This window comes from Chaetodon auriga, chromosome 3 (assembly GCF_051107435.1).
Source record: "Chaetodon auriga isolate fChaAug3 chromosome 3, fChaAug3.hap1, whole genome shotgun sequence".
Lineage (NCBI taxonomy): Eukaryota > Metazoa > Chordata > Actinopteri > Chaetodontiformes > Chaetodontidae > Chaetodon > Chaetodon auriga.
The window spans coordinates 11,711,239-11,737,283 of NC_135076.1; the positions used below are offsets into that span (position 1 = coordinate 11,711,239).

General features: G+C 43.3%; 2 protein-coding genes across 3 annotated transcripts in view; one reads left to right on the plus strand and one right to left on the minus strand.

Moving 5' to 3' along the window:
* On the plus strand, positions 1–6,663 carry prg4b (proteoglycan 4b). 2 transcript variants are annotated; one of them, XM_076724309.1, is made up of 14 exons: positions 1–75; positions 383–496; positions 725–847; positions 1,263–1,334; positions 1,452–1,511; positions 2,093–2,152; positions 2,235–2,402; positions 2,899–3,666; positions 4,161–4,247; positions 4,495–4,631; positions 4,841–4,997; positions 5,133–5,240; positions 5,645–5,773; positions 6,458–6,663. In XM_076724309.1, the coding sequence occupies exons 1-14, from the start codon at positions 9–11 to the stop codon at positions 6,565–6,567; spliced, it is 2,160 nt and encodes a 719-aa protein (XP_076580424.1). In that variant the 5' UTR covers positions 1–8; the 3' UTR covers positions 6,568–6,663. The 2 variants fall into 2 exon arrangements, with proteins under 2 accessions (XP_076580424.1, XP_076580433.1); XM_076724318.1 differs by lacking the exon at positions 1,263–1,334.
* Positions 6,584–26,045, minus strand: part of tprb (translocated promoter region b, nuclear basket protein) — a 22,999-nt gene continuing 3,537 nt past the window's right edge. The window contains exons 11-51 of the mRNA XM_076724295.1: positions 25,800–25,903; positions 25,289–25,486; positions 24,881–24,988; positions 24,547–24,773; positions 24,115–24,278; positions 23,788–23,930; positions 22,975–23,123; positions 22,661–22,823; positions 22,377–22,511; positions 22,151–22,291; positions 21,829–21,997; positions 21,068–21,234; positions 20,137–20,289; positions 19,887–20,003; positions 19,116–19,319; positions 18,846–19,033; positions 18,520–18,667; positions 17,559–17,696; positions 17,231–17,362; positions 16,998–17,128; positions 16,656–16,866; positions 16,360–16,506; positions 15,931–16,129; positions 15,584–15,777; positions 15,003–15,076; positions 14,633–14,829; positions 14,174–14,464; positions 13,696–13,847; positions 13,502–13,579; positions 12,865–13,053; positions 12,601–12,750; positions 10,696–10,789; positions 9,959–10,119; positions 9,758–9,811; positions 9,499–9,590; positions 9,045–9,154; positions 8,824–8,922; positions 8,489–8,645; positions 8,013–8,134; positions 7,833–7,925; positions 6,584–6,870 (exon numbers count right to left, since the gene is read on the minus strand). Of these exons, the coding sequence (XP_076580410.1) occupies positions 6,821–6,870; positions 7,833–7,925; positions 8,013–8,134; positions 8,489–8,645; positions 8,824–8,922; positions 9,045–9,154; positions 9,499–9,590; positions 9,758–9,811; positions 9,959–10,119; positions 10,696–10,789; positions 12,601–12,750; positions 12,865–13,053; positions 13,502–13,579; positions 13,696–13,847; positions 14,174–14,464; positions 14,633–14,829; positions 15,003–15,076; positions 15,584–15,777; positions 15,931–16,129; positions 16,360–16,506; positions 16,656–16,866; positions 16,998–17,128; positions 17,231–17,362; positions 17,559–17,696; positions 18,520–18,667; positions 18,846–19,033; positions 19,116–19,319; positions 19,887–20,003; positions 20,137–20,289; positions 21,068–21,234; positions 21,829–21,997; positions 22,151–22,291; positions 22,377–22,511; positions 22,661–22,823; positions 22,975–23,123; positions 23,788–23,930; positions 24,115–24,278; positions 24,547–24,773; positions 24,881–24,988; positions 25,289–25,486; positions 25,800–25,903 (5,993 nt within the window). The 3' untranslated portion in view covers positions 6,584–6,820. The remainder of the gene's footprint in view (positions 6,871–7,832; positions 7,926–8,012; positions 8,135–8,488; positions 8,646–8,823; positions 8,923–9,044; positions 9,155–9,498; positions 9,591–9,757; positions 9,812–9,958; positions 10,120–10,695; positions 10,790–12,600; positions 12,751–12,864; positions 13,054–13,501; positions 13,580–13,695; positions 13,848–14,173; positions 14,465–14,632; positions 14,830–15,002; positions 15,077–15,583; positions 15,778–15,930; positions 16,130–16,359; positions 16,507–16,655; positions 16,867–16,997; positions 17,129–17,230; positions 17,363–17,558; positions 17,697–18,519; positions 18,668–18,845; positions 19,034–19,115; positions 19,320–19,886; positions 20,004–20,136; positions 20,290–21,067; positions 21,235–21,828; positions 21,998–22,150; positions 22,292–22,376; positions 22,512–22,660; positions 22,824–22,974; positions 23,124–23,787; positions 23,931–24,114; positions 24,279–24,546; positions 24,774–24,880; positions 24,989–25,288; positions 25,487–25,799; positions 25,904–26,045) is intronic.

The window sequence follows — 26,045 nt, forward strand, 5'->3', positions numbered from 1 at the left end:
ACAGAAGGATGTCTTCCACTGTACTTTGTGCTGCTATTTTGCTGGCTTGTGCCTTGACATTTAGTGCCGCTCAGAGTGAGTATAATCCATGTGACATTTCTATTTCATTTCAACATTCAACAGAAATATATTCTTTGGTGTTCTGATTAACAGAAATCGTTTTTTGTTTTTTTTTAGCGAAGGGCTTTCCTAAAATGTGTCCTGTGTTTGTCCTCATCCATGTTTCCTCTGTTAATTATTTACCAGAGGGAGAACATATGTTTTTGTATTTGCCACTACAAATCAATGTCTGGCACAGCTGTATTATTTACAGACTATAACCTCAAGTACACTATGTCACTGAAGATAAAATGTCCAGTTCTGACATTTTTCTCAACTGCAGGCTGCAAAGGACGATGTGGTGATGAGTACTACAGGGGCTCCTTATGCCAGTGTGATTATAACTGCCTGACTTATGACGAGTGCTGCAGAGACTTTGAATCTCAATGCACCACAAGTAAGACTCTCCTGATAAGCTTATGACTGTCACTAGCAGTTGATCTCAACCTACAGACACCTGAACAATTGTTTTGTATCACTGATCCTGCAAAGAACAACCTTTCAATTACTGTCTGAATGCTCTGTATAATAACAAAATGATTACATCAGACTAATATAATCAGCAATGTGTTGTCTTATTGTACTGGGCAGTTGTGCTGAAGCCTGCCGTGTTTGTGTGCAACAGGCAACTCATGTAAAGGGCGGTGTGGAGAAAACTTTAAAAGAGGTCGGCTGTGTAGCTGCGACTCCGATTGCATGAAGTTCAAGCAGTGTTGTTCAGATTTCAAGGACCACTGTGATGCAAACGGTAAGCCTGATCCAACAAATTCAGCATGATTGTGTGACTGTGTTATGTCCTGCATGTTAACTGATTTTCCTTCACAGTTTCATACTCCAGAGCATCACTGTGATATCTGCTGTCCCGATTCAGTTAAAAGTGGTCAGACATCTTTGGTGTCTTCTTCTGACATTTGGTGGTCATTTAACACATGAGCAGCAAACACAGTGATGGTTGTGTAACTGCATGGCTGCAAGTTAAGTCAGCCCTCACCTGAGATTAGTATACGTGCATGAAAGGTGAAGTGCAAAGAAACCAGGATTAATCTGATATGGAAAACTTGCATGTCCACCAGCATGTGGAGTAGCATGCAATGCATGCAGTAATCTGCACCGATGCATTGGATTAAATTTGACAATATGTTCTGTCTTGGTAATTACCACAGAAGGAGCAGCCAGTGCTACAGCACCTGGGAAGACTAATTCATGCCATAATGTAAATGATAACAAACCCAAAGGTATATCTGACTGGAAAAAAAGTGTAATTTTTTCAATATTTTGAATCATTTAGGATTTAATGCAGATTGTTTTTTTATGGGTTAATGCTCCAATTTCTACTCACGACTATTCCTCAGAGCCAACACAGAGTGAAGCAACAGAGCAGGCGTCTACATTCAGCGAGGGAAACAATGCAGGTGACTATGCTTTTTGAAACTGACTCATAAAGTCGTTTGTTTTAGATTGCTTGAAGGACAATTATGAGCTGAACTTAATGGATGTAATAAGGCGTACGTCAAGAAGACTGCAGGAAGGTGTTGACGGTTGGCTGCCACGCCGTGGCCGTCTTGCTGTGGTTTGCTTTAGGGGCCAGGTCTCACCAGAACAAGCCGAGAGCACAAGCCTCACTGGCCAAAAGAAACACAAGGAAGCAGTGTTGCCATGAGTGTGTGGGAGGGTTACGGGCACAGGCTCAGTCACTAGAGAGGAAAGCACAAAATGAAGCCAAGAAAGGATGACAGCACATTTTCTTGGAGGTTTTAATTCAGTAATTGGCTGGGAATAGTTTTGTGGGTGGAGATACTCATGCATCCTTGTTACTTCGCTCTCAGGAGGAATACATGTCCTGACATTTCCATCTGGAATGTCACAGTCAGTGATGTGCATGCTCAAGTAAACAAAGGCAGGGCAAGTAGAGATAGTATTGATTAAAAACACTGTCTTATCACCCTCAGATATGAATATTTATGTTATTTGGTTTTGCCCTCTTTCCCCACAGATGACGACTTAATTCCTCTCGTCAGTCCAACATCATATCCACAAGATGATCTCAGTGATGGTGAGCAATGTGCGGATAGTAATCCCCCCATAAAGTGTGACATTCAGGGGCACACTTTTACTCACTTGTCACCTTCTTCTAGATAAGTACAACCAGATTTTTCCCAATGATGGATTTTCCAACAATGGAGTGGAGGACCCAGAGGCGAGCCCAATCCCTGAGAGCACCAGCGGCTATGGATCATCTACAGCTGACCTGCAGGATCAGATTTCTCCTGAACCCACCCAGGATCCAGGCATGCTGGAGTTCAGTAAGGAGACATTTACAGTCTTCTCTCAGACAAAGACGACTCACTCAGATAATGAGAAAACACAGACCAATGATAGCCCCTCCACTGAGGTCACATGTATGTAATGTCCAGGAATTACCTGGCAAATTAAAGGAACATGAAATACCCAAGTAAGATGTTTTTACACCATCAGCCACCTGAATAGTTTCAAAGCTCCTCTGCATAGATCCAGCACATCTATTTACTTTACTGGAAGACTAACAACATTCTGCCATTCTAAGATCATCCAATCCACTGACTTATTTTGGTTACTTGTCATTGGTTTGTTAATTTTTCCACTGTCAGTGCAGTTTAGGTTGAAATCTTTTTAAGACATTCTCCATGTTACTGTTTTCAAACCTTTCCGTGTCTGAAAGCATCTGCATTCATGCATAATTTATTAGCACGCTTCTCACTACCGCTGAGTAAACTTGACTCAAATGTTAAAATGTTTGTAATTATGTTTGTCCTCCTCCAGATGCCAGTGATCCGACCAGCTCATCCGAGTCAGGAACAACTCTGCCTCAGCCCACAATAGCAGCTGACCCCGTCTCCAGTGAGCCTACTCCAACATCAGAGGGGGATTCTCCTACAGACAACGGCCCAGAGCTGGAGATGACAGGGCAACAAGAGGCAGTGCCAGAGGATGACATTTTTCCTGAGGCACTGAGTACAGATCTGACTGTGGCCTCCTCTGATAGACCAGAGGTTACAACTGCAGCCTCCTACACACCTTCAGTATCCACAGGACCAACAACGGACTCCTCCACAGTCCTGGAAAACTCCCCGGGCACCAGCACACCTGCCTCATCAACGCTGGACCCAACACCCATCCCAGACTCCACCACTTCAAACCCCCAACCAGATGAGCCTGAGAGAAATGAAGAGGATGTCACAACAGGGCCTCCCCTCCCAGACCTCGAAGATCCTTCCACCAGTGCTTCTCCTGCGGGGTCCGAGAACTTGTCAGAGCTTAGTGCCCTGACGACCCACATCCCTACATCCACAGGTGCAGCGCAGGATGATGTTACACCAGAAGTGACCACTGCTGATCCACAAAAGGTCAACCCAGACTCGACCAAACCCACATTATCTGAAACCACCTCTAAACCCCAGGACAAACCTGAACCATACAAGCCACCGCCAGCTAAACCAGCTCTGGCTAAACCCAGCTCCAAACCCGAGACCAAGCCCCTGGACACTGCACAAACTCTCAACATAGACGGTCCTAGAGACTACCAAGCAGGTAAGAAATGCTCTCATCAATGGAGCAGAATCGCAGCAGTACACTCATAGAAAACAAATGTCTCAAGGATTAAATCTGTTGCTCTGAGAGGGGAAATTTCAGTGCAAGTATCAAAATTTCCTTCCAGTGGCTCTGCCAGTATCTAATCTATTTTGCATGAGTTATTGCAAAGATGGAGACCTCTAGTTTTGCTGGCAGCCTGCTTTATGAGCTTAGCTGTTTTTCATTATGCCTCTGGGTCAACAGAGCCACCGTCAAAGTGTGGCTATGCCATATTAAATGACAGAGGTGGCCGTTTTCCCACACTGTAAATGAAATGAAATTGAAAGCAAGGCCCAGGTACTTTAAAGAATGGGGTAAAAAAAAGTTCACAACGCAGTCCTTGCAGCTCCTGGAGAACACGACATTCAGGCTAACGTAGGCTGTGATTGCATGCTTTCTTTGTATTGCTGCCCAAACAGATGGTTTCCTCACAAATGTGTCCTTTTTCCCAGATGACAGCAACGACACAAATCTGTGCAGTGGGCGGCCGGTCAGTGCAGTCACTACGCTGAGCAACGGCACGATTGTAGTTTTCAGAGGTTAGTGCCAACCAGACAGCTGCTATTGAATGTGTTCACTCATTCATTATTCAAGAGAGCCGTGGTGGAAAATAACAAAGCATATTTACCCAACTCTAATTGAGACAATTTGGGGCATGTGTTATTGTTTATGCTACTTTAGACTTTAGACTACATTTTAGAGGGGTATATTGTACTTTTTAACTTAAAATTTATCTGACAACTACACAGGTGGACCACTCTTATGTAGCAATGTTACTTCTTTCAGGGCACTACTTCTGGCTTCTGGACAGAAACAGGGTTCCTGGTCCGGCTCATGGCATCACACAAGTGTGGGGCGTCCCTTCCCCCATCGACACGGTGTTCACCCGCTGCAACTGTCAGGGCAAAACATACATTTTCAAGGTAAATTCACTAATAATCTTTTTGCCACCAATGAGTGTGTTTGACAAGTCTGAATTTGAGGGATTTCATAGATGTGACACTATCAGGATGCATTTCTGATGCGAAAAACAAATTTAGGGCCTCTTGGCCAATTATCCAGCCCTGTAAAGTGCTGTACAGGAATAGTTTAGTTGCCTGAGGTTTAATGTTTTGGTCTGTGATGCTTGCAGGGAGGGCAGTACTGGAGATTTGAAAATGACGTTTTGGATCCTGGCTATCCAAAAGTCATTGAAACAGGCTTTGATGGGCTTCGGGGCCACATCACAGCTGCTCTGTCTGTGCCTCAGTACCAGAGGAGGAGAGAGGCAGTTTACTTTTTCAAGAGAGGTGATGAGCTGCTGCCTTCATTGCTATTGTGTCATTGTATTTTTTTCATTTTCAGTGTAAAACAAAAAGATTTCTATTAACTAAATACTCATCATGCTAAATGATCTGAAATTGACTCCTTTCTGGGTCTTACAGGGGGATTGGTCCAGAAATATTCATACCAGTTTGGCACCAGTCCAACATGCGGCAAGAAAGTCCAGAATTCCATTTACATATCCCGCAACCGAATGGTTCGACAAGCAGGTACTCCAGGAATTACACGGGACAAGAAATACTTTTATCCTGTGTTACATGAATTCATCTTCACAGTTGTTTTGTGTGGTCCTGTATAAATGTAACTTGCGATGAGTGTACTGGGTGTTTGCTGAGCATTTTAACAGATTTACTTAAACTCACGTAAACATGTTTTATTTGAGCACATGCAGTTCTCTGAAAAAGTGAGTCATGCTTTTGTGGGGTGAGAGGGGCAGAAAGGTCCATCTTGTAAATAATTGGCAAGTGGAAATAAATTGTTGTGTGCTGTTTATGGGACTGCAGTGAGTTTAACAGAAAACCGTCAAACTTAAAATCATGTGCTAAAATATTTTAGCTGAGGAATACATATCATACCAATCCACTAATTTTATACTTAACTGTTTTGTTTGCAGTGTCTCCTCTGGGGGCAACCATCAACATCCGGACATCTTGGAGAGGTTTCCCCTCCACCATCACAGCTGCTGTGTCCGTCCCGAGCAACAGAGAGCCAGAGGGATACAAATACTACGTCTTCTCAAGATGTAAGTCATCTGTGCACTGTGCTCAAATCTCTTCTTTGAACAGAGTTAGGGAGTGGACTTGGTGTGAAAATCATTCTGGTACTGAGGATTTTTGCTGGAAAACAACATAGTTTAAAGCTGTGCTGTGATCTGCAAATTAAGACCTGAATCTGTGTGGTCACCAGTTAGAAAGAAACTGCTTGCTTTGTTTTGGATCCACAGACAGCCTCATTTAAAACCACTGCTGGTGATGGAATCCTCTCAATTTACAGAACTGAAATAAAAGCCCCTGAAGTAGTCATTGTTGCTCATTGGTTAAATATCTCTTCCTTCCCTCCTCCATTCGAAAGATCTTAAAAAGAACGCAACATCTTTCACTTGTCTGTCTGCAGGCTTTAATCATCATTCACATCATGTCTGTAATGCCTAACAAGCACCATCTGTCTGGGTGTGTGTTTCAGGGTGGGGTGGGGGTATTAGGCAGATGTAAAGGTCATTAAGGGTGGTGTCCATTCACCTATGACTCTAGTGTATTGTGGAGTGAACACTTTGCATTTTAACAACATTATGTACCTGTAGTTCATCAAATACAGTTCATGTTCACCGAAATGGAAACTGGTGTGTAATGGAGAAAACGTACATCCTGAATATCATGCATAAATGTAAATGCTTAATGAACTTATCAACTATCTGTTTGCTTTGCAGCCAAATCTTACAATGTGCGGATGGATAGTGGGCGTCCTGCCCTTGCTGCTCCGACAGCCAACACGTCACCTCAGAGCAACAACGTCTTCAAATGCCCAAAGAAAGTCTGATTAAAGAAAGCTGCGCTTTATAGTTGGAAAGTTTATTACATTCTTCAACAACACATCAGCATGGACTGATTACAAAGTGTACTTTAAAATTACATAAAAAAACCCAAAGCAAACCAAAAAAAAAACCCATCAGGCTTTAGAACAAGTGAACTTTATCGAGGCTGAATACAGTCCGAACGCAGATTTGAAAATACGTTTCTGACAGGAATGATGATTTCTCTGGTCAAGGGTGTCAAGTTTTCTCATTAGTGCTTCATCTTGCGAATCGTCTCCCATGTACACCTCGAGAAGGAAATCCCTGACCTGTTGAGATATCAAATGTTTTTTTTTTTTTAAACAAAGTCTGCTATACTGATGTAAAAACTACGTACAGTAGCTGTATAAAATGTGTAGGAGATGTAAAAGGATGATACTAATGTTATTCTTATCAACATTTAAGTGAATTATAATACACAGACATGTTTTAAATACTACGTACAGTCATGATGTGCACATAACACATCATGCCTGTTGGTCAGCATCAGTCATGAAGCGGAAAATGCTGCCAAAAAAACATGTTGCACTGCATTAAATCTGCATTTTGAGTCAGCAAATAAAGAGACGTGTAGATCAGTTTCAGTTGATTTAGCAACAACTTGCAAAAATATATCATTAAAGAGCAATAATAATCTATTTCACTATGCAGTTGATGTTTTTTTCCCACTTGTTGAAAACATCTGTAATGTTATGTCTGATTTACAATAAATATGACGATATTGTTTCAAAAGTTTGTGTGGAAACCTGCTGTTTTTTGGAATCACTCACTGCAAAAGTCTCAGAGATAAACCAACTGGCCAAGTGTGAAACTATCACAAGGCGGATTTTTAAAGTGTCTGTTTCTACATTTTGGGTCTTTTTTAGACATAAAAATCCTTATTCTCTTGCTTTACACACATTTTGGAGCATCACTTTATTACTACTCCTGCTCACTACTACTCACTCTATCATAAACAAATGTTTATAATGCATCTGTGATCCTTTCATTGGAAATACGCAATGGGCCAGACAGGCTTTGAAGAAACAAGTTTTAGCAACTTGTTCTATTAACTTGAAAATGAGTGATGCGTTAAAAAAGCACAAAGCTATGGAGGGACATGGAACAGTTTCACACTAACGAGCAAGCATTAGCTCCATTACCACCCTGTGTGTGTGTGTGTGTGTGTGTGTGTGTGTGTGTGTGTGTGTGTGTGTGTGTGTGTGTGTGTGTGCGCGTGCTTTCACATTACCTCCTCTTTTCATGCGGCCACCGCGGTTTTCCGGCCAGCGCTGCAGCTGTCTGCTGGGTCCAGGTCTTGATTTAGGTGGAGCACAGCTTGTATCTAGAAAAAAGCAACAACACTGCAATCAGAACTGAACACTAATTAAGATACAGAAGGGATTTGCACAGTCATGTGGCTCCTCTGTACCTGCAGAGCTGGAGGAGGGCTCCTGGCTGGTGGAGGGGAGGCTGGCCTTGTCAGATGGCTGGCTTGGCTCCTCTATATCTCCCTGAGAGACCACTGCATCCACTGACACTTCTGCACTAGACCTGGAATAAACACACAGACACACAACATGCAACGTGCATCAAATGACATCGTCCTGCAGCCTTAAAATCATCAGTGAAAACATGAAAGCAAAATAACAAAAATCATGAGATGCACTTTTTCTAAACTTGTGAACCTCTACAATCTATAGTTTTACATTTGATTCAGCCATTGATATTAACTGTGGAGAGAGCAACAGATTTCCCAGGAGTAAAGACAGACATTTCATATCAGACTTGAAGTTTGCGTGGCAGTAAATAATGAATGCTGCAGCTTAAGGGCAGGGAAGCCTGCTGACTGGAGAGCCAGGGGTCCGAATTCCACCAGCAGCCTGAAAAAAGAGGAGTGAGCTTTACCTATCAATGTCTGGCTCCAGGAAGACGTCGTCTCTCTCCTCCCCTGCACCGGCTGCTCCTGGCACAACCAGGCCGGGCGTGGATGTGCTCACCATGGGAACCGACTGGGAGGCGTGCTCAGTGGTGTCAGACTGTGGCACCTCTGAGAAGACGGTTACTGGAAGAGAAGAACATAAAAACAAGATAGACTCAATGAGACATGATTAAGTTGTAGCACCTGACAGCACTCCCAAAAACTCGTAAGACACTGGAGACTGTGTTGATGAAGGAGTGGGTTACAGATAAACAGCACAGATCCCTTCATGTCAGACTGAGAGACAAACAGGGACAGATACCAGGCGCTGCAACTTGTAACGGTGTTGTGGGAACGCTGCGTCCACCTGACTCCTCTTCATGAGTTGCTAAGAACAAGGGACTTTCATACATCCCAAGGCCTGAAGACAAGAAAAAACAAAAGCTTTTACACTGTGTGAATGACACTCATCACCCTGTTTTGCCTGGTGGGGGTTTAACGTTGGTTTACATAAACTCTGCCCAATTAGTGGCAGGGGAGTACCTCCTTGTGACGCGAGCTGTCCCAGGTCAGAGTGCGAGGAGGAGCTGGTCTGTGGCATGTCCTCTGAGGGACCAAACCTGAAGCGAGGCACACCGGCCACTTGGGGAGAACTGACAAACAAACAAAAAACACAGTCATCCAGAGCCATGACACAGCGGAGTGAATGCAGCTGCAGGTATTTTAGGTTCTTGTGCCCCAGGTTTTCTGTTTATAGAAATAATACCTAAACCTACAAAGCTCTGACTCCATAAAAACGATACAGACGTTAAGGTAAACCTCAAAATATAAATGTTATGCCTGAAGGAATTACCCTGAAAAATAAAATGTGTTATATGACCAGAGACCAACATCATCTGATCTTGTGCTGTATGACTAGTGGTTTTGTTACGAATGAAGATGAAATTTCAGGGGCTTTCCTGACTTCCTGTTCTGTGTAGACGTGTGTGGAACATACTGGATGGCCTGGTCGAAGCCGTCGGAGCGGTGTGGCACCACCAGAGTGGGAGTGCTGGGAACCATCCTGTCATCATCATCAAAGAAGTGCTGCTGCAGAGGGGGAGACGGCACAGAGTGTTGGATACACACATGCGCGCACACACACACTTACACAGAAACATGGGAGGAAATGCTTCACACTAACATTTGTATATAATATAATATAATAATGTAATGACTGTAAATTCTGTGATTGTCTCCATTTCTAGAGGACTTACAGCGCTGCCTGACACCCCGGGAGTGAGCTGAGGGACTCGACGAACAGGGATACGCTGTGAAGTTACATTTTACAAAAGTGATTAGCAGTGTTTGTAACCTACAGAGACCAAAAGAGTTCGACTGTCATGAATGTACTGTGCCATAAAAAAAACAGGAACCATCAATAAACAAGAACATGTTTATACTTTTCTTTTCCTTACCTGAACCTGAGCCGGTGGTCCCAGATCTGACGTCGGGGCGGGGTGGATGTTCAGGCGAGGGGGCAGCTGGTGTGTTTGTCTCCGTGGTGACTGAGGCATCCTTGTACCAGAGCTTGTGATAGGTTGTTCTGTAGAGAAGGCCTCCATTGCACTGCTCTCGTCTAAAACAACAGTGGAAACGCTCAAATAAACAAATTTGAAATAAATACATTGGGTCAGATCTATTTTGAACAAAACTCCCGTCCAAATCCAGTTAAGACTTCGAAAGGATCTGAAAGCTATTAAAAGTGGATGTGATCTGAGCAGAATGTGCAGAACTGATGTAAAAAATGACTAATTCTCTTAATGGGTGAATTTAAAGAAGAGCTGTAGGAACTGAAAATGTGGTCAATATTGTTTGTTTTTCTAATCATTGCCCCCTCACTGGTTTCATGTATTCAATGTGAGATTTACACTGAAGACTCCGGCTATATGCTACAGCACAAGCAAAATAACTTGAATCATTTGACTCATTTTCAAAGTAAAGTAACCTCTATGTGTCCTTGTTGGACACGGCCTGTATTTTGGCTACCGCTCGTACCACTTTTCCCTTCAGACAGACAACAACATATTACATCTTCCTCAGTCATCATGAAGTGTCAGATAAGTTACTGGACGGCGGGACAGTTTGTGAGAACATGTGGAGAGTCTGAGGCGGATCTACGTATGTGCGTTTGACAGGGTTTCCTGGATCTTACAGCTGGGTGTCTGGGAATCTGCGGGCCTCTGGGTGGAGTCAGACGCCCCCAAACTCTCCTCTGTCTCTGTGCCCGGGTCGGTTACATCAGCTCCCTGAGAAAGGAAAGAACAAAAGGAATGAATAAGGAAAATGGGTGGCAAGGGAAAAGGAAAACCATGAGTAAAATTATAAAAAAGTTAAAGAGGTGCAAATAAAAAAGTGAAGTGAGGAGAAGAGAGAATGTGAAGATGAGTAGTGAAGAAAAACAGGAGTGGTAGAATCAGAGGAAGAAGGTTATGGGATGGTTCCCACAGTTTGTGCTGTGTGGTTCCCACATAATATGGATGCCACAACATACTGGCAGAGCACCATACACACATTATGATTCATTTTCTCCCTATACAGAACAAACACTCCCTTCAGACCAGGCCATGAATTCAGACAAAAACACTCACACACTTGTACTTATATACCAAGTGGAAACAATGTCCTTGATGAAGACCCCACAGAGGATAAATACTTATGGACCCCCTGACCAGTCAGTAAGAACCGAAGGAGTTTCTACAACCAAGTCATTGCCCTCGACTGAACCCTCCTTGGACAGCAATGACCTTGATGACTGATAATCGTCACAAACACTCATATAATTCCATATATATTAGCTTAAAATGTTGAGCGCCCATACAGAACCTACACAGACAGCAGGTAAACCTCATACACACGATTTACAATCGGACCAAATCATTAGTTTGTCATTCTATAGAAAAGTTTTCTTTGACTGTTTCATTACATATCACGTGGGAAACTAAAGCCTTTCTATCACACTGCGGATTCAGGGTGCCTTGTTTTTTTCCTTGTTCACAAATCTTGGGGTCTAATCTGTGACGCTGTCACTAAAAACACAATAACACTTTAATGATAACAACGTGACTGCAGGGATAGGAAAATAATTTAATCATGAAGCTGCCATGGATACCAAAAGTGAAAAACAGCTCCATGAAACATAATTAGCGTGCTGAAAAATCACCACATGATGATGGGTGCATGCATGGTCTGATGAACGAATCAGCTGGTTAGTCAGCCACAAACCAACACATGAGGTGATTCTGTTTCTGACCTCTGAAGCGCCGTCTTTTTTCCTAACTCTGGTTTTGGGAAACACATATTTGTTTGATTTAAAGTTCACATTTGACTATAACACTTATACACAGAGTTTTGTGTCTACATAATTTGATGAGTGTTAACTGCTTTTTCATAGTTTTCATAAATACATTCCAGTCAAAGAAAGCTGTATTTCATTACTCAGTGATCATCTGTTAGTTCCATTGTCTTTTGGAACTTTCCACCCAGGTTTAAGGGATTCAGGGAAAAGTTGAAAGTAAAACTGATTATCTGCTGGGACGACTATCTGATGTGTCTAAAATGCCTCATAATACTCTTGTAGGCAGAGTTGACACTTAGAGTGTATATTCAATAGCTTGGTAATAAACTTTGGTCATTGTTGCAGCTGGCACGGCCCGTTTTCGCCTTCAAAAGTGCGACTGGACAGTGGTTTGTGCATTCCCCACTTCAGACAAACTTTCACGCATGCAGATGACAAATGAAAGGCCGTTAACTGCCCCTTTGCAGACACTGACTCATAACACTGAACATGTGCAACCAACACGAGCGTAAAAAGGTAAACAACTAAAGTCAATACGCACACACTGCTTTCACACAGACAGAAATGTTACGACACGGGTAAAAGTGAAATGAGACAGTGTGGAAAAACTGAGTAAGTGAGCTGGAAACGGCACGTAAATCTCTGACTGAAAGTGCGGGAAGGTTTAACGTGGTGTACTGGATGAGGATGCTGTGTGGGCGAGGACGTATAAAAGGTCAAAGCTGTAACTGTGAGAACATTATGTGCCACAGGTAATCGAACCTCTGTGTCATCTCCTTCATAAGCCTCGTTGCCGTCTCTGCTCCCCTCATTACTGTCCTCTCCTTCCTCCCCCATCTCTCCGTCGTCTTCCTCCTCGTCCTCTTCATCTTCCTCCTCGTCCTCTTCCTCTTCTTCTTCCTCGTCGTAGTCCTACACCGAGCAGTGGTCAAATCATTAGTGGTAGGAAACAATCAATTCTGCGACTGGTGTCCAACACCACTTTATATACTCCTTTCTTATTAAAATGCTCAACAAAAACTCCACCTGCTCTTCTTCCTCTTCGTCCTCCTCTTCCTGGTCATCCTCACTCTCTGTGTCTGTTACAATGACGATTACTTCATGCTCGAGCTGGTCAGGGGTGTCACTTTGGCTCAGGGTAACCTCTTGGTCCATGGTGACGGACTGGGAGGTAGCACCCTCATCTCCTTCCTCCAGTGCTGGAAACTCTTCTGTCTGCAGGGCCAAACAATGGGCATTATTAACAACATGGATTCTACTCAGTTACTCTTTTTTTTTAACAACTAATATCTTCCATAAAACGGTGTGATCCACAGAGTACCAGCAAGTAATTACCACATTAATTCTGCTTAACTACTCCTGCCTCTTACACTGTATTCACTGGTACATCATCACCCATGAGATAGGATTTTATACTAAGATTATAGCTTTATGGAGATTTCTTGACATGCATTCTCTTCTTGCATGGCAAGTGAGAGGCAGATGTAAAAAAACAAACAAAAAAAAAAAACAAGGAAAGAGAGAAACAGAAAACGTTGACTGAAAATCCTCTTTGCCTTGCAAAACGATGAATTAACAGGAAAAGTGGAGAAAATATCGACAATAGTCTTATTACTGCGGTGAGGTCTTTGGAAAATATCATTCATATTAGGTGATGGCCAACCTGGCTTGCTTCTGCACCGTCACTGTCTGTTGGCACCACCCCCTCAGCCTCAGCACTGTCCTCCACCAACACTTCCTCCTGAGGAGAACACACAACATTTACATGACACCTTCAACATAACTGTACCACTTTTCAGACCATTAAAAAACAATAAAAACACTTATTAAGATGTTCTACGTAACCCCCCTCCTCACCTCTGGACCCACTCTCTGGATGATGCGCAGCTTCTTGGGTATAGGAGCCCTGGAGGTATCCTCCTGGGTGGCCTCTGTGTCAGTGACCATGGTGGCACTGTCCTCCTCCTCACGAGGCCTCTTGGACAAGGAGGTTCCTGGCGTCGCTGAAACTAGAGATGAGGCATGGGTATGGGAAATAATAAACAAAATGGAAATTCAGTTTGTCTTACTGTACCAGAAATGTTGGCTTGCACTCACGTCAATCAATGGAGAAAAATTTGTTGAAGCTCGACCTTAAATCCGTCCTGTCATAATGTCACTTATTTGATTTGGAATGTAATGTATAAGCAAAAGTGGCTGATTTTTCAGTAAAAAGTATCATAAATCTATATGCCTTGATGATGTCATTCTTTATACAATACCTGCCTATTAATTTATGTCGCTGTTCTACATAAATCTCCAATCATTCCAACTTTAAAAAAATCAATTGTCTCACCAGTCCCAAACACAGAAGAGGTGGAGGACGTTGAAGGCCATTCCACCTGCGAGCTAGGTGTTGCCTCAATGACCACAGGTGGTGGCTCCTGATTGGCTGGCTCTGCATGGGTCACACTCTGTTGCTGAGTTGGTTGGACAAATGCTGTGGCCTGTGTCTGGGTCAGCTGCACAGTCAGCATGGGGCTAGCTAGAGTGGTCTGGACGTTGGGGCTGGCAGAGCGCACCGAGCCGCTGGCACTGCCGTACACCGTCACATGCTCCACTGGTGGGCCTTCAGTGGACTGCATGGCTGCAGAGGAGTTTAAGTGAGTGGAAAGCAGATTTAGCTTTTCATTGAACCTGTAGATGCAATAATTCGACCTGAGACAAACTCAATGTCCCTTTGACACACATCTTTAGGGCCTCTGGCTGGCGTCCTACATTGGAAGCTTATGTCTGAAGCTTTGCAGTTATTTACCTTCCTGGGTCTCCACCTGTGTGGTGGGCATGACAGTAGCTGTGGGTGTTGGGGTGGGCACAGGGGCTGGGGTGATCATCGGTCTGATGCTTGCTCTTGGAGTAGGTTTGTTCCCCGGATTGACAGGCTGCTTGCTGGCTGTAGCCACAACTGGTGTTGGCTTGATGTTGGCAGTTGGAGGCTCAGATGTGCTGGCACTGACCGAGACAAAGGACATGAAAAATAAGGCAACTAATGCACGCTTAATGCAAGAAAGACCTGGACAAGTCAAAGCAAGTGTACTCGAGAGTACCCCTAAACTGTAGGGACAAAGTATGATCTGTTCACTCCCAGATGCCCATGTTGCACTGCTGTGTGTAGTGTATCATACCTGCCCCTGTCTGCTGCTGGGGTTGTCTTCAGACTGATCTGTCTCTGTTCTGTGCTCCTCTGCTGCTCCTGGGTCTGAAAATCAGAACAGAAAGACAAAGTCATGATGGAGACCAACAAGATGCTTACAGTCATGATACCGCAGTAGTTTCACCAAACTGGCAACAATGTTACGTGACTTGTTTTTACAGGGAGTGGCCATTCTCGAATTGCATTATCAATTACGTACTCAAGACATTGTCATTGAGGGGCAGCATACAATAATGATATACAAACTCCTCAGCAATGATCTCTGGCTCTAAAAACAAAACCTGAAAAGTTGAGATAAATTTAACAGTGACGATAAGCAGATTTTTGAATTCCTAGGAGTTCAATGGAAAAGTTGCCAACAAAAGTAACATCTACCTTGATTTCGTTTGTAAGCAATGCCACTGCTAACATGAAGGTTCCACCTCTTTCCTTAACACCCTGTTTACAGCACTTGCTTGCCTTTGTTCAGAAGCAGCTGTTACAGGTCACTAATGTTTGCTTTATTTCTTGCACATAAATGTGGCTTATGAAAACTTTAAAGCAGCCTCTCACCTTGCTGGGACCTGCCTCAGGCGGCTCGTCTCTCTGCTCTTGTCTCTCCTGTTGGCCTCGCAGGTCTCTCAGTTCTCTCTCCTGTCGACTCAGACGGCCCTCGTACTGAGACTTGAGAGCGCTCACTCGCACCTCCAGCTCCTCACGCTGTTGCTTTAGCTCCTCATTTTCCTTCTGCAGCTGGTTTTTGGTGCCTGGATATACATTGAGGTTTGAAAATTTATATGAGAGATCAAAATAAAACAAGCAACACTCCAATAGGGGAAAGTATAAGAAGTAGAAGGGATCTATAAAATAAGGAAATTATCAGAAGTCCATTGGTTGTGACACAAAGGACATCCTCTCACCTATGAGCTGGCTGATCTTCTGCTTGGCACAAACAATGGCCTTCCTGGTCTTCTCCTCCTTCTCAGTCATCTGCTGTCTCAGTGTGTCCTCCTGAGAAGCTTTATCCTGTAGCTCCTGCCTCAGCCTGGTCAGCTCTGTCTGCAGCCTGGAAGACTGTTCTTGGGCATTACGCCCTTCAGTCTCACGCTCTGTGACCACCTGTTGCAGGTCAGGAAGACATGATATTAATGAATGTATCAGTGTCTCTATCCTGCCCTTGCAAAGGCAGTGATGTAAACAGTTAACTATGCAAACTACATAAGCTTGCAAACTGATCACAATACATGACAAGTATGGTCTCCCTTCCTGAGAGAAGGCTAAGAGAACACTAGTTTAACAACAAAGTGGAGTCCAGTCAAACATTTTGGCAGAAACTGGTGGTGTTAAACCTTGTTGATGTTCTCCAGCTGTCCTTCCAGTTCTCTGGTCTTGGCTTCAGCCTGGCTCAGAGAATCTCTGAGGCTCTGAAGCTCCTGCACTGAGGCTTGACGAGCCTCTTCTTCTTGGGATGGGCCTGCAGCAGCCTCAGCGACCATCTGGAGGAAACGCAGCACAAAAGACTAAATTAACAGGGGTGGCTTTATGTGGCTGTTCAAAATGGACTGAAATGTAACCACAACCATGCAGTTTCTGTTTCAATCTTTGAATTTAAGATTAAGATGGTTACCAGCTTCTGAGCGCTCACCCTATCGTGTTGCACCTTGAGCTCATCATACTGAGTCTTGTAGCGACGTCCAATCTTCTTGACCTGAGTGACAGTTCGCACCTTCTCCTGGAGTTCCTGGTTCTTGGTTTCCAAATCCTTCTTCAGTGTATTCCTCTCATCAGTTATCTTATTCATATGGTCACGCAAGTTCTGTAACTGGCTCTGCAGGGATGTTGTTAGATTATTGGTTCTATGGAGAGAAATGAAGAGATTATGGTACAGTGGCAGACAAAGAACCCGTTCAACCGAAGGGAGAAAGGGTAATCATTTAATATCCTGCTCAATTAAAATTCAATAGTCAGATTATTAAGAATCCCTCACCTGGCAATCTCAGCCTTAATTCTGGTGTTCTCCTCAGAGAGCTGCTGAATGCGTTTGAGATGTGCCTCCTTCTCAGAGTGCAGACGCTTGTACTCTTCTGGATCTGAATCTTTTTGCTGGCTCACCAAATGCTAAAAGAGCACGAGAAAAAGCCGCGTGTTAGTGCCGTGAAGTGATAAACACGAGGAATAAAAACAGCCATCACTTTCCGCCTTTCTAGTCTTGTCAATGACCTGGGTCCTGGCTTTCCAGCGCTTGATCTCCTCTTCCAGTATCTTCTTCTCCGCCTGCAGCATGCCGCTCTTCTCGCTCAGCTCAGAGTTGGCCTGCTGCAGTGGCATGATGTCCGACTCAAGCTTCTGTATCTGAAACATACAGATGATGAGTTGAAATGTCTGGATTTGGAGGTTCATTCAGAAATACATCTCAAAAACAGCTTGTAATACCAGCATAATGGAGTGAATTTATAGAGAGTATATTATTGGAGCATAGCACATTATAACAGTGCACATCAAATTCAACACAACCATTACATTTCACCATAAAAAGAGCAACTGATACCTTGGCTTGGCTTTGCTGCAGTGCTTGCTCCATCTTGTCCTTCTCCTCTCTCAGCATCTTGTTGGTCTCCATCAGTATGCTCATCGTTTCTGTCTTCTTCATCAGCTCATCATGCTGAGCCAGAGTCTTCGCTGTCACCTAAGTGAGGTCATTGGGCTTTTAGTCAGATATGCTTTGCCTTGCTTTGAGTCTTAGTGGCAAGGTTAGACTTGTTTAAATATTTGTCTTCTTATTAGTGTATTTGATTGAGTAAAAAGTCCTTGACTGCACTTTGACCTCTGGAGAGCAATTCGACCACAAAAGATTTCTCCACACCGATTAATAAACTGTCCACAAAAAGAGATTGTCAATCCTCTTATTAACAATCAACTGGTATGAAAAATTCACAGATAAGATTTTGTACACACACACACACACACTCACACAGCCTGCCAGCCTACATGTTCCCTACATTTGCAATGCTACAACCACACGCTGTGTACAACAAAACAGAATGAGATAATTTTCCTACCACTTCTTGACATTTATCGATTGAAAACAGTAGAGACAATACTGATTGGGAGAGGAGCAATTAAAGACTGGGAAAGTTGTGGAATGTTCCAAAAACACCTGTTCCAACACATTCCACAGGTAAACAGGTTCATTGGGTATAAAAAGGGGCATCCTGGAAAGGCTCAGTCGATCACAAGTGAGGATGGAGGGAGGTTCACCACTTTGTGAACACATGATTGTATGGAGGACATTACTACATGGGCTCAGGGACACTTTGTAAAATTGTTGTTGGTAAACGCAGTTTGCTTGCAAATGACTGCATTGTGTTTGTTTTTTTTTTTTTTTATGTTTACACAGCATCCCATCTTTTGTGGAACCAGAGTTGTACAATCTTACCAAGCTGAAGAAAAAGCAGTTGTTGTGAACAAAAATATTCGTAAATGTATGATCAATAAGTATGAACAGGTACCTGCATCCTCTCCTTGGTGGCACTCAAGCTGTCCTGCGCCTCCTTCAGCTCTCGTTCCAGGTGCTCCACCCTCAGACGGTAACGCAAACTCTCCCCTTGGGCAACCTCAAAACGAGACTCCGCAATCTCCTTCTCCCGACGAACAAACCTGCGACAGAGAACATACAAGGATATCAAAAACACAAAAATGTGACCATGGCTGTAACTGGTCTTTATTTTTTCCTTGAGGTTTTTCCCGCAATTTACTAACAAGACATTATTTGCAAGATTCCTCAAGAACAAGAAAGCATTGTGTGATTTGATTTGATTAGATAAACATGCTTCACCTGAGAATCTCAAGGACTTGGTCTTGAGATTTGCCCTCTTCAGTCAGGGAGATGTTCAGCGGACTCTCGCTGGCAGCGCGTTGCAAGTTGTCAGCCATCTTGCTGCTCATCGCCTGGATCTGCTCATGCAGGAGGGTGTTCTGCCTCTGCAACTCCTCATTGCGGTTCTCCATCTTGGACATCTCCTCCTATGAAATGAGCAAAGAAATGTTATATCTAATCCTATTTGATCGTCACCTGAACATTTATCAAATCCTCTTGACGACCAACCTTGAGGATCTTTTCCTGCTCCTCCCAGGAGACCCTGGCCTCCAGAAGCTCAGCGCTGGTCCTCTGGGCCCTCTCCTCCAGCTGGTGTCTGAGCTCGACGGCCTGCAGGGCCTGAGCCTTCGCAGCCTGCAGGGCCTCCACGTCTGCTGCATGCAGCATCATCTCCCGCTCATATTTATCTTGTGCTTCAGCTGCCAGCTTAGCCTTGTAAATACGAAAGATTTGATATTATCTTTGCATGTTAAAGTTATACCATTTCATTGCGGTTGCCTTTATTGTTGCGATCAGAAAACCTGATGGTGAGATAAATAAATGTCAGTCAAGACTTTTCACTGCCTGATCAATCATGACATCAGTTTGGCAGTTTTACTAGATGTCTTAGAGATAGAGACATTAAAATGACTTCATGTTTCAACTCGCTTGGTGATCACTCAGAAAGGTATGCAGAGGAGGAAGACCTATGCAAATTTTAAAGAGTTTGACAGAACGTATGACGGAGGAGACAGCTCTTGATAAAATAGCTTATCACTTTTGAAGTATATAACTAGATGAGAAGAGGAATGTTTTATGAAATTCGTATATTTGAAAAAATTAAGTGTAAAACGTGGACATGAGGAAATGTGGGGACTTTTCCAAAGCTTGTTCTGAGGGAACATTTTCAGTTAATCACATTCAAAGGTAATGGTATCAGCCGTAAATGGAACATTCCCTAAAAATAAAAACTGATCATGGTCATATTCCTCTACATGACATTTTATAATAGCTGCATACCTGCTCCTGGCTGTCTTGGAGAGCTTGCTGCTGCTGGGCCTCAGCCACTGCTACTTGTTGTAGTGCCGCCTGGTGATCTGCCTGGGCACTGCTGAGACTTCTCCTTAGACCGCTCATCTAAAACGAAGTTTTCTTTGTTTTTAAATCACACTGACTACAACTGAACACCAAGAATTTTTTTAAAGGGAAATTCACAGCGTTTAGACTCGATATGTGTAAAAATGTCTTAATATTGTGGGATTTAATATACCTGTTCCTCCAGAGAGGCCTGGGCTCTCCTCTTCTGCTCCTCCAAGTCTTGCTTCCCTTTCTCTGCTTCCAGAAGCTTCTCCTCCAGCCAGTGGTGCTGCTTCTCGGCCTCCTTCATACGAGCTTCAATGGATGAGCGTGCCTGCTCTGTTACCTGGTCAAATATAAAAATTTCATACAACAGTCATCTTCACCACAATATGCTTGTTTTCAATAAAAAAAAAGGATTCTAGCCAGCAAACAATGTTTGTAGTGAGAAAAACAAAATAAACAAATCAAGCATGGCTGGTTAAACAACTAGCCTTGCCTCATTAGAGCATTTACTCAGTTACTTTTGTAATCCTTTAAAGGTTTACCCTCATGAACAAGACCTTTGTTTCATGTTGGCCTCTGGAACAAACTGTACAAATTCAGAAATGTTTTGTTTGACAGGTTCATCTTTCAAAAACACCCTAGATCCAAAAGCAAACATTAATATTACTGCCATTTGTTGCTAAAGTGTTCTACTGAATATAACCAGATTCCATTGCCTATCAATACTGAATCCCTGTTGTCTGGTCTGTGGGTTCAGTCATTCTTGTTCGATCAGCTTTAGCCTTGTCTACTTTTTACCATGTATGATGCACACCTGACACACAGGTGAATAGGAAAATTACATCATGCGATAGAAAGTAATGACAACTGTCCTCAAGTCAGCATACAATTTATCATAAATTTTGAAATATTGAATTTCGAAAAATTGCATTTTCAAAGTCATGCTGACAGTATGTGGCCATTTCTGACCCGTCAGATCAACACCAAAGGTGTACAAACATAATACAAGTTCATCTGCTTCCAACATAATTGCCCACACAAATATTCCGAATTTTTTTTATCTAATCAATTTTTGTGAGAGGTGGCACACAGATGGGCCGTTTGCGATGGTATTGCACCTGTTTCTCTTTGTCCAGGGACTCCTCCAGGCTCTGAGCCATGGCCCTGTACTGCTCCATGCTGGAGGTGGCAGCCCTGAGGCTCTCTGCCAGCTCCTCTGCTCGGGTTTCAGCCAGACGCAGGCGGCCCTGTAGGTCCTCTCTGTCTGGATCTGAACCTTGCAGGCCTGGAAGCAGGAAGAATCGGTGTGATTAAATTTGAGAAAATGCACTTAGTACATGCTTTTGGAGGGGAGGATGGACTGTGGACTAATGAAAAGAAAATTAGTTAGGAGTCTGTGCTTAAAAACCACAAACATTTGAAAGAGTGTGGCTTAGACATTTCACTGGCTCTTTTACTGGATGCATTTAGTATAAACTGTAAGAACGCAAGCTAGTGACATCGTAGGATCCTAGAATATATTTTGAATGGAATAATAGGTCACGCATAAAACAGGGTCAGTCCACGAGAAAATGGGCAGAAGCTGTAAAATCTGAGCAATTTACTTGTCTTATTACCTTCCCAAGAATGCAAACTAGCATGTAAATGGTCAGTGCATAGCACAATAATTACACAGACGGTAACCTTATGAGAAGCTATAAACAATTTGACCTCCAATGGCCTTACACTGGGATTTATTTTGCTTAAATTAGAGGACATAGGATTGCATGACGACCAGTGAAAATACTATAAATTTAGGTGTGCACATGTATGGTTTCCTCTGTGTATCCAGCTGTTGTGTAATGCACCTCTGCTGGTGTGTATGTGTGTTTGTGCCAACCTCTGATAATGGGCGTGGAGGGAGAGCTCAGGGTGTGACGTGCTTCGCTGCTGCCTTGCTGCAGCCTGAGGGTGTTGAGCTCCAACTCAGCAGCATTCAGCAACTCCTTGGTCTTCTGCTGTAAAGCCACCTGTGTCTCAAGCTGCCTCTTTGCATCCATCAATTGAATCTGTGCGTGAGAAATGTCATAGTAACGTGAACAAACTATTGAACTGACTGTCCTTTCTGATGTCTGTTTTCATGAGCTGAGGCGAGTCTGGCTTTGAATGCATTTCTTCTCATTTCTAAAGGATGTATGTTCAAGATGAAGCGTTATGCTTACTTCCTGGTTTCTGGTGAGCAGGTGGCGCTGCTCTACCTCGTGCTCCAGCCTCTTCTGCAGCTGGGAGAGCTCACGTTCCTGCTTCTCCAACTGGCTGTTTAGACGCTGACGTGTATCCGTCTCTGAGCGCTCAAGAGTGGTCTGCACAAAAGCAGCCGTTATCATTTTCAACTGTGTTTATGTGCATGTGAGACAGTGAGCGAAAAATGTCACACTTTTAGATCACCTGAATGGTCTGGAGGTTGGTCAGCAGCAGGTTCTGGGTCTGTTGTTGGCTCAGGATTGTCTCCTTCTCCTGATTCAGCCTGGACTCCACCAGCTTCAGCATGTCTCTCTCCTTACGCAGGCCTTCAGAATGGCCCTGAGGGACAGGAGGGGATAAGTCAAAGTGGCTCTACAATTTTTCAAGCACTCACAAATTCCCACCAGTGGTGACGAAATGCAAAGAAAACAAATTCATGCACAAACATCTCTGTGAAAAGGGAAAAGTTTGCTGGAACGAAGACAAACCTCAGTCATGGTCAGTTTCTCTTTGGTAGCTCTCAGGTCCTCATTCAAAGTGTGGATGGTCTGCTCGTGCTTCTGTGTGGCAGCAGCCATCTTTTGTCCTTTTTCTCTGAGGGAAGCAATCTCCTTCCTGTAGTGCTCAACGTTGTCCTGCAGCATCTCATACCTGATATTGTTGATGAAGATATCGTTTTAATGGCCTATGTGCTATGCTGTGTATTCTTCAAACACGTGTTGAGTAAAAACCAACTTAAAAAAGGTACATGATAACAGCAGTTACTTTCTTAAAGTAAGCTGTTCATGTTTTTCAAACTTACCTCTTGGAGGCAAACTCTAGCTGGGTGGATATCTTGGCATTCTGGGAGTGGAGAACAGAAAGCTGCTCCTGGAGCTTCTCGTTCTGCTCAGTCAGTGCCTTGTCACTCTCCACACGCTCCTTCTTATAGGTGGAGAACACCTCCTGCAACTGCAGACACATCCAGACATTCTTTTAAGTCAACACAGTTATAGTTATTGTTATCTGAGAACACCATTTTCATGGGTGGCAATGACCAAAGTTATACAGGCCTTGGACTCATTCACATGAAAGGGTTTTGAACTAAATAAACCTAAACCCTTTTTCAGTTTAGTCTCTTTCTTACTTGATTGGCCCTGATGCACTTCTTCTGCCCTTCACTCCAGTTAACTCTCTAGCCTAGTTTCATTTAAAGCATCATTTAGATACATGCAGTTCTCTTGATATGGATACATTGCCATCTAGTGGCCGGCATGGGAAACAATCAGCAAATACTGATCCACAGAGATTCTTGCTATTTTTCAGTGATACACAGAAATGTGGACAACCAAGTCACGGAGGTGCATAACAGTCAAGTAACCGTTCAGCAAAGCAAATCATACCCAGAATCAAGAGCGAGTCATTCTCAAGGAACATGTAGTGGACACTGCTTGACATGCAACATGGGGTGTACAGTCTGAATGTATGTACGTTAAGTGTTGTGTTACTGAGATTGATCCACTGTTGTCACATTTGTTGTCATTGCTGTGGGTCTTTAACAAATGAACGCAGAAACAAGTGTAAAAACTGTGGCCCTGTCTCCGTTTGAAAATTGTCTTGCAAATGTGGCACTCACCTGTCGCAAAGCCGCCTTGGCCTCCAATGCTTCAGCTGACTCTGCTGCCATTGAGACAAGCGCAGTGGGCGTTCCTGTGGTGGGAATGGCTGCAGGTGAGCGTCGGGGGGTGGAGGTCAGGGAGAACTCCTCAGGTGGTGTACCTTCAGAAAAAAACACTCCGAAGTTCAGCCAAATAGGAAAAATCGTCACAACACAGTATGAAAAAGAGCTGACAGATTCTGAACTACTTGAAAATGCTTGGTATCATAATCGATGCAGTGAAATATACAGGATGTCCTGTCTTGTATCAGCACTATATGACTTGATTTATCACTTGTCTGTTACCTTGCTGGGGAAAGCTGACTCCAGTCGCCTGAGCCAGCAGCACACGGTACATGTCTCTCTGCCTCACAATGGACTCAGTCATCTTAACCTGTTGGCTGCGTTGCTCCTTCAGGGACTCCAGCTCAACCTGGGCTTTCTCCAAACTCTGCTCCAGTTCAGCACGCCTGTAACAGTTCATTTGCTTCGCTTAATTGACAATCTGAGGTCTTCGGTTACTTAGAATGATTCATTTATGAATACAATATATATGTTGAGATGAAGTTTTGGGGTTTTTTATGATTGGCAAACGTGTTCTTTAGCATTGCTTTCCCCCAGTTTTGCTACCAATTACTAAATTTAAAAAAAAAGAAAAGAAAAAAAGAAAAATCTGTTCTGTATGAAACAAAAAGAACAAGACAAAACAAAATGACTCTAGTACACATTCTAACTTACTTATTGCCAGTGGTCTCAAACTCCTCTTTCTCCTGTGCATCGCTGAGCTCTCTGAGGGCCACCAGAAGACGCTGGTTCTGTTTCTGTAGCTCTTCTACACTGCGGAAGGTCACCAAGTGCTGGCTGATGACCTCTGATGTGCTGCTGACGTCGGCTGAGCTCACCTCCTCCTCATGAAGCACATGGTTTCCACGAGCCTCTTCCAGCTCAATCAGCAGCACACGAACCTAACAAGAAAGACAGAAGACGGAAAATAGAAAATGTTCATATCTTGATATAATACATATCGTTCAACGTTCACCTTTCAAACTGGAGGAAGAGAATGAGAGCCCACCTGCTGAGCCATGTCTCCCAGCTGCAGTTCACACCTCTGATTGTCTCTTTCCAGAACAGAGGAGCGCTTGTTAGCTTCATCAGCCTCTTTCTGCAACCGGTGCACCTCCTGAAGTAGACACACACATGTACAACAAAATAAGATACTTAAGAATTTTTTATTATTTTACTACATAAGGCAGAATGTATTCTTTACAAGCCAGTTTCAAAGTAAATTGCAAATTATCAGTGTCTTTTCACCCATTTTCCTCAACTAAGGAAAGTATTTCCTTATTGTATGAACCATAAAATTTGCTCTTACACATGTAACATGCCCAAAACAATGCAAACAATTAATGGTAGAAAATCAACTGTAATCTAATGGAAAATGTCATGCCACTGCATAAACACACATGTCTGCATTACCCACCTTAACAGCCTGCTCCAGCTTTGCAGAAAGACTGGCCACTGATTTCTGCATGCGCTCATGTTCGTCCCTTTGCCGTTTGAGGATGGGGGCTTTTGCTTCAACTTCCTGCACAATGTCATCAAGGTACTTGTTGACCCGCTTGTTCTCCAGTCGCTCCAACTGCAGCTGCTCCTGGCTCTCCACATATGCTGTATACAACTGAAAATATCGGTGCCATCAAAAGCTTTTCCAAAGGGGAAACATTAGCAATGACACAACTGTGCTGTGTTAGTTCATTACTGCTTACCTAGCAGTTAGCACACACAAGTCAATAACAACCAGAGAAAACACTAAAAAGTCGCATAACGTTGCACTCTAAACACAGCCGGTCCAATTTAAAACCAAACATAAACTTGACCTTAATTTGGTCTAAAGACTGCAAGACATCAAGTAAAAATCTATTGTGGCAGTCCATTGCACCTCATCAATATCAAACTACTTTATAGTAAAGTAATTTGTTGAAATTCAATACCTCTGTCAGCTTCATGCCAGGCTTTATCTTGGACACAGCAGCCGCTGTTGGAGACATTGTTGTCATCTGCTCTTCTGTGAGCACAGACGTTGAGCCGACAGGACCTGGGCATTCAAGAAGTAGAGGCAAGGTCACAGGTCATACTTGTTAATTTAAAGAAAACCCCTGTAAGTCTTGACGTTGGCTTATTTTAAATTCAGGAAAGTTTCTCCATGGATTTTTTTTTTAATGTCCACAAGATAAACC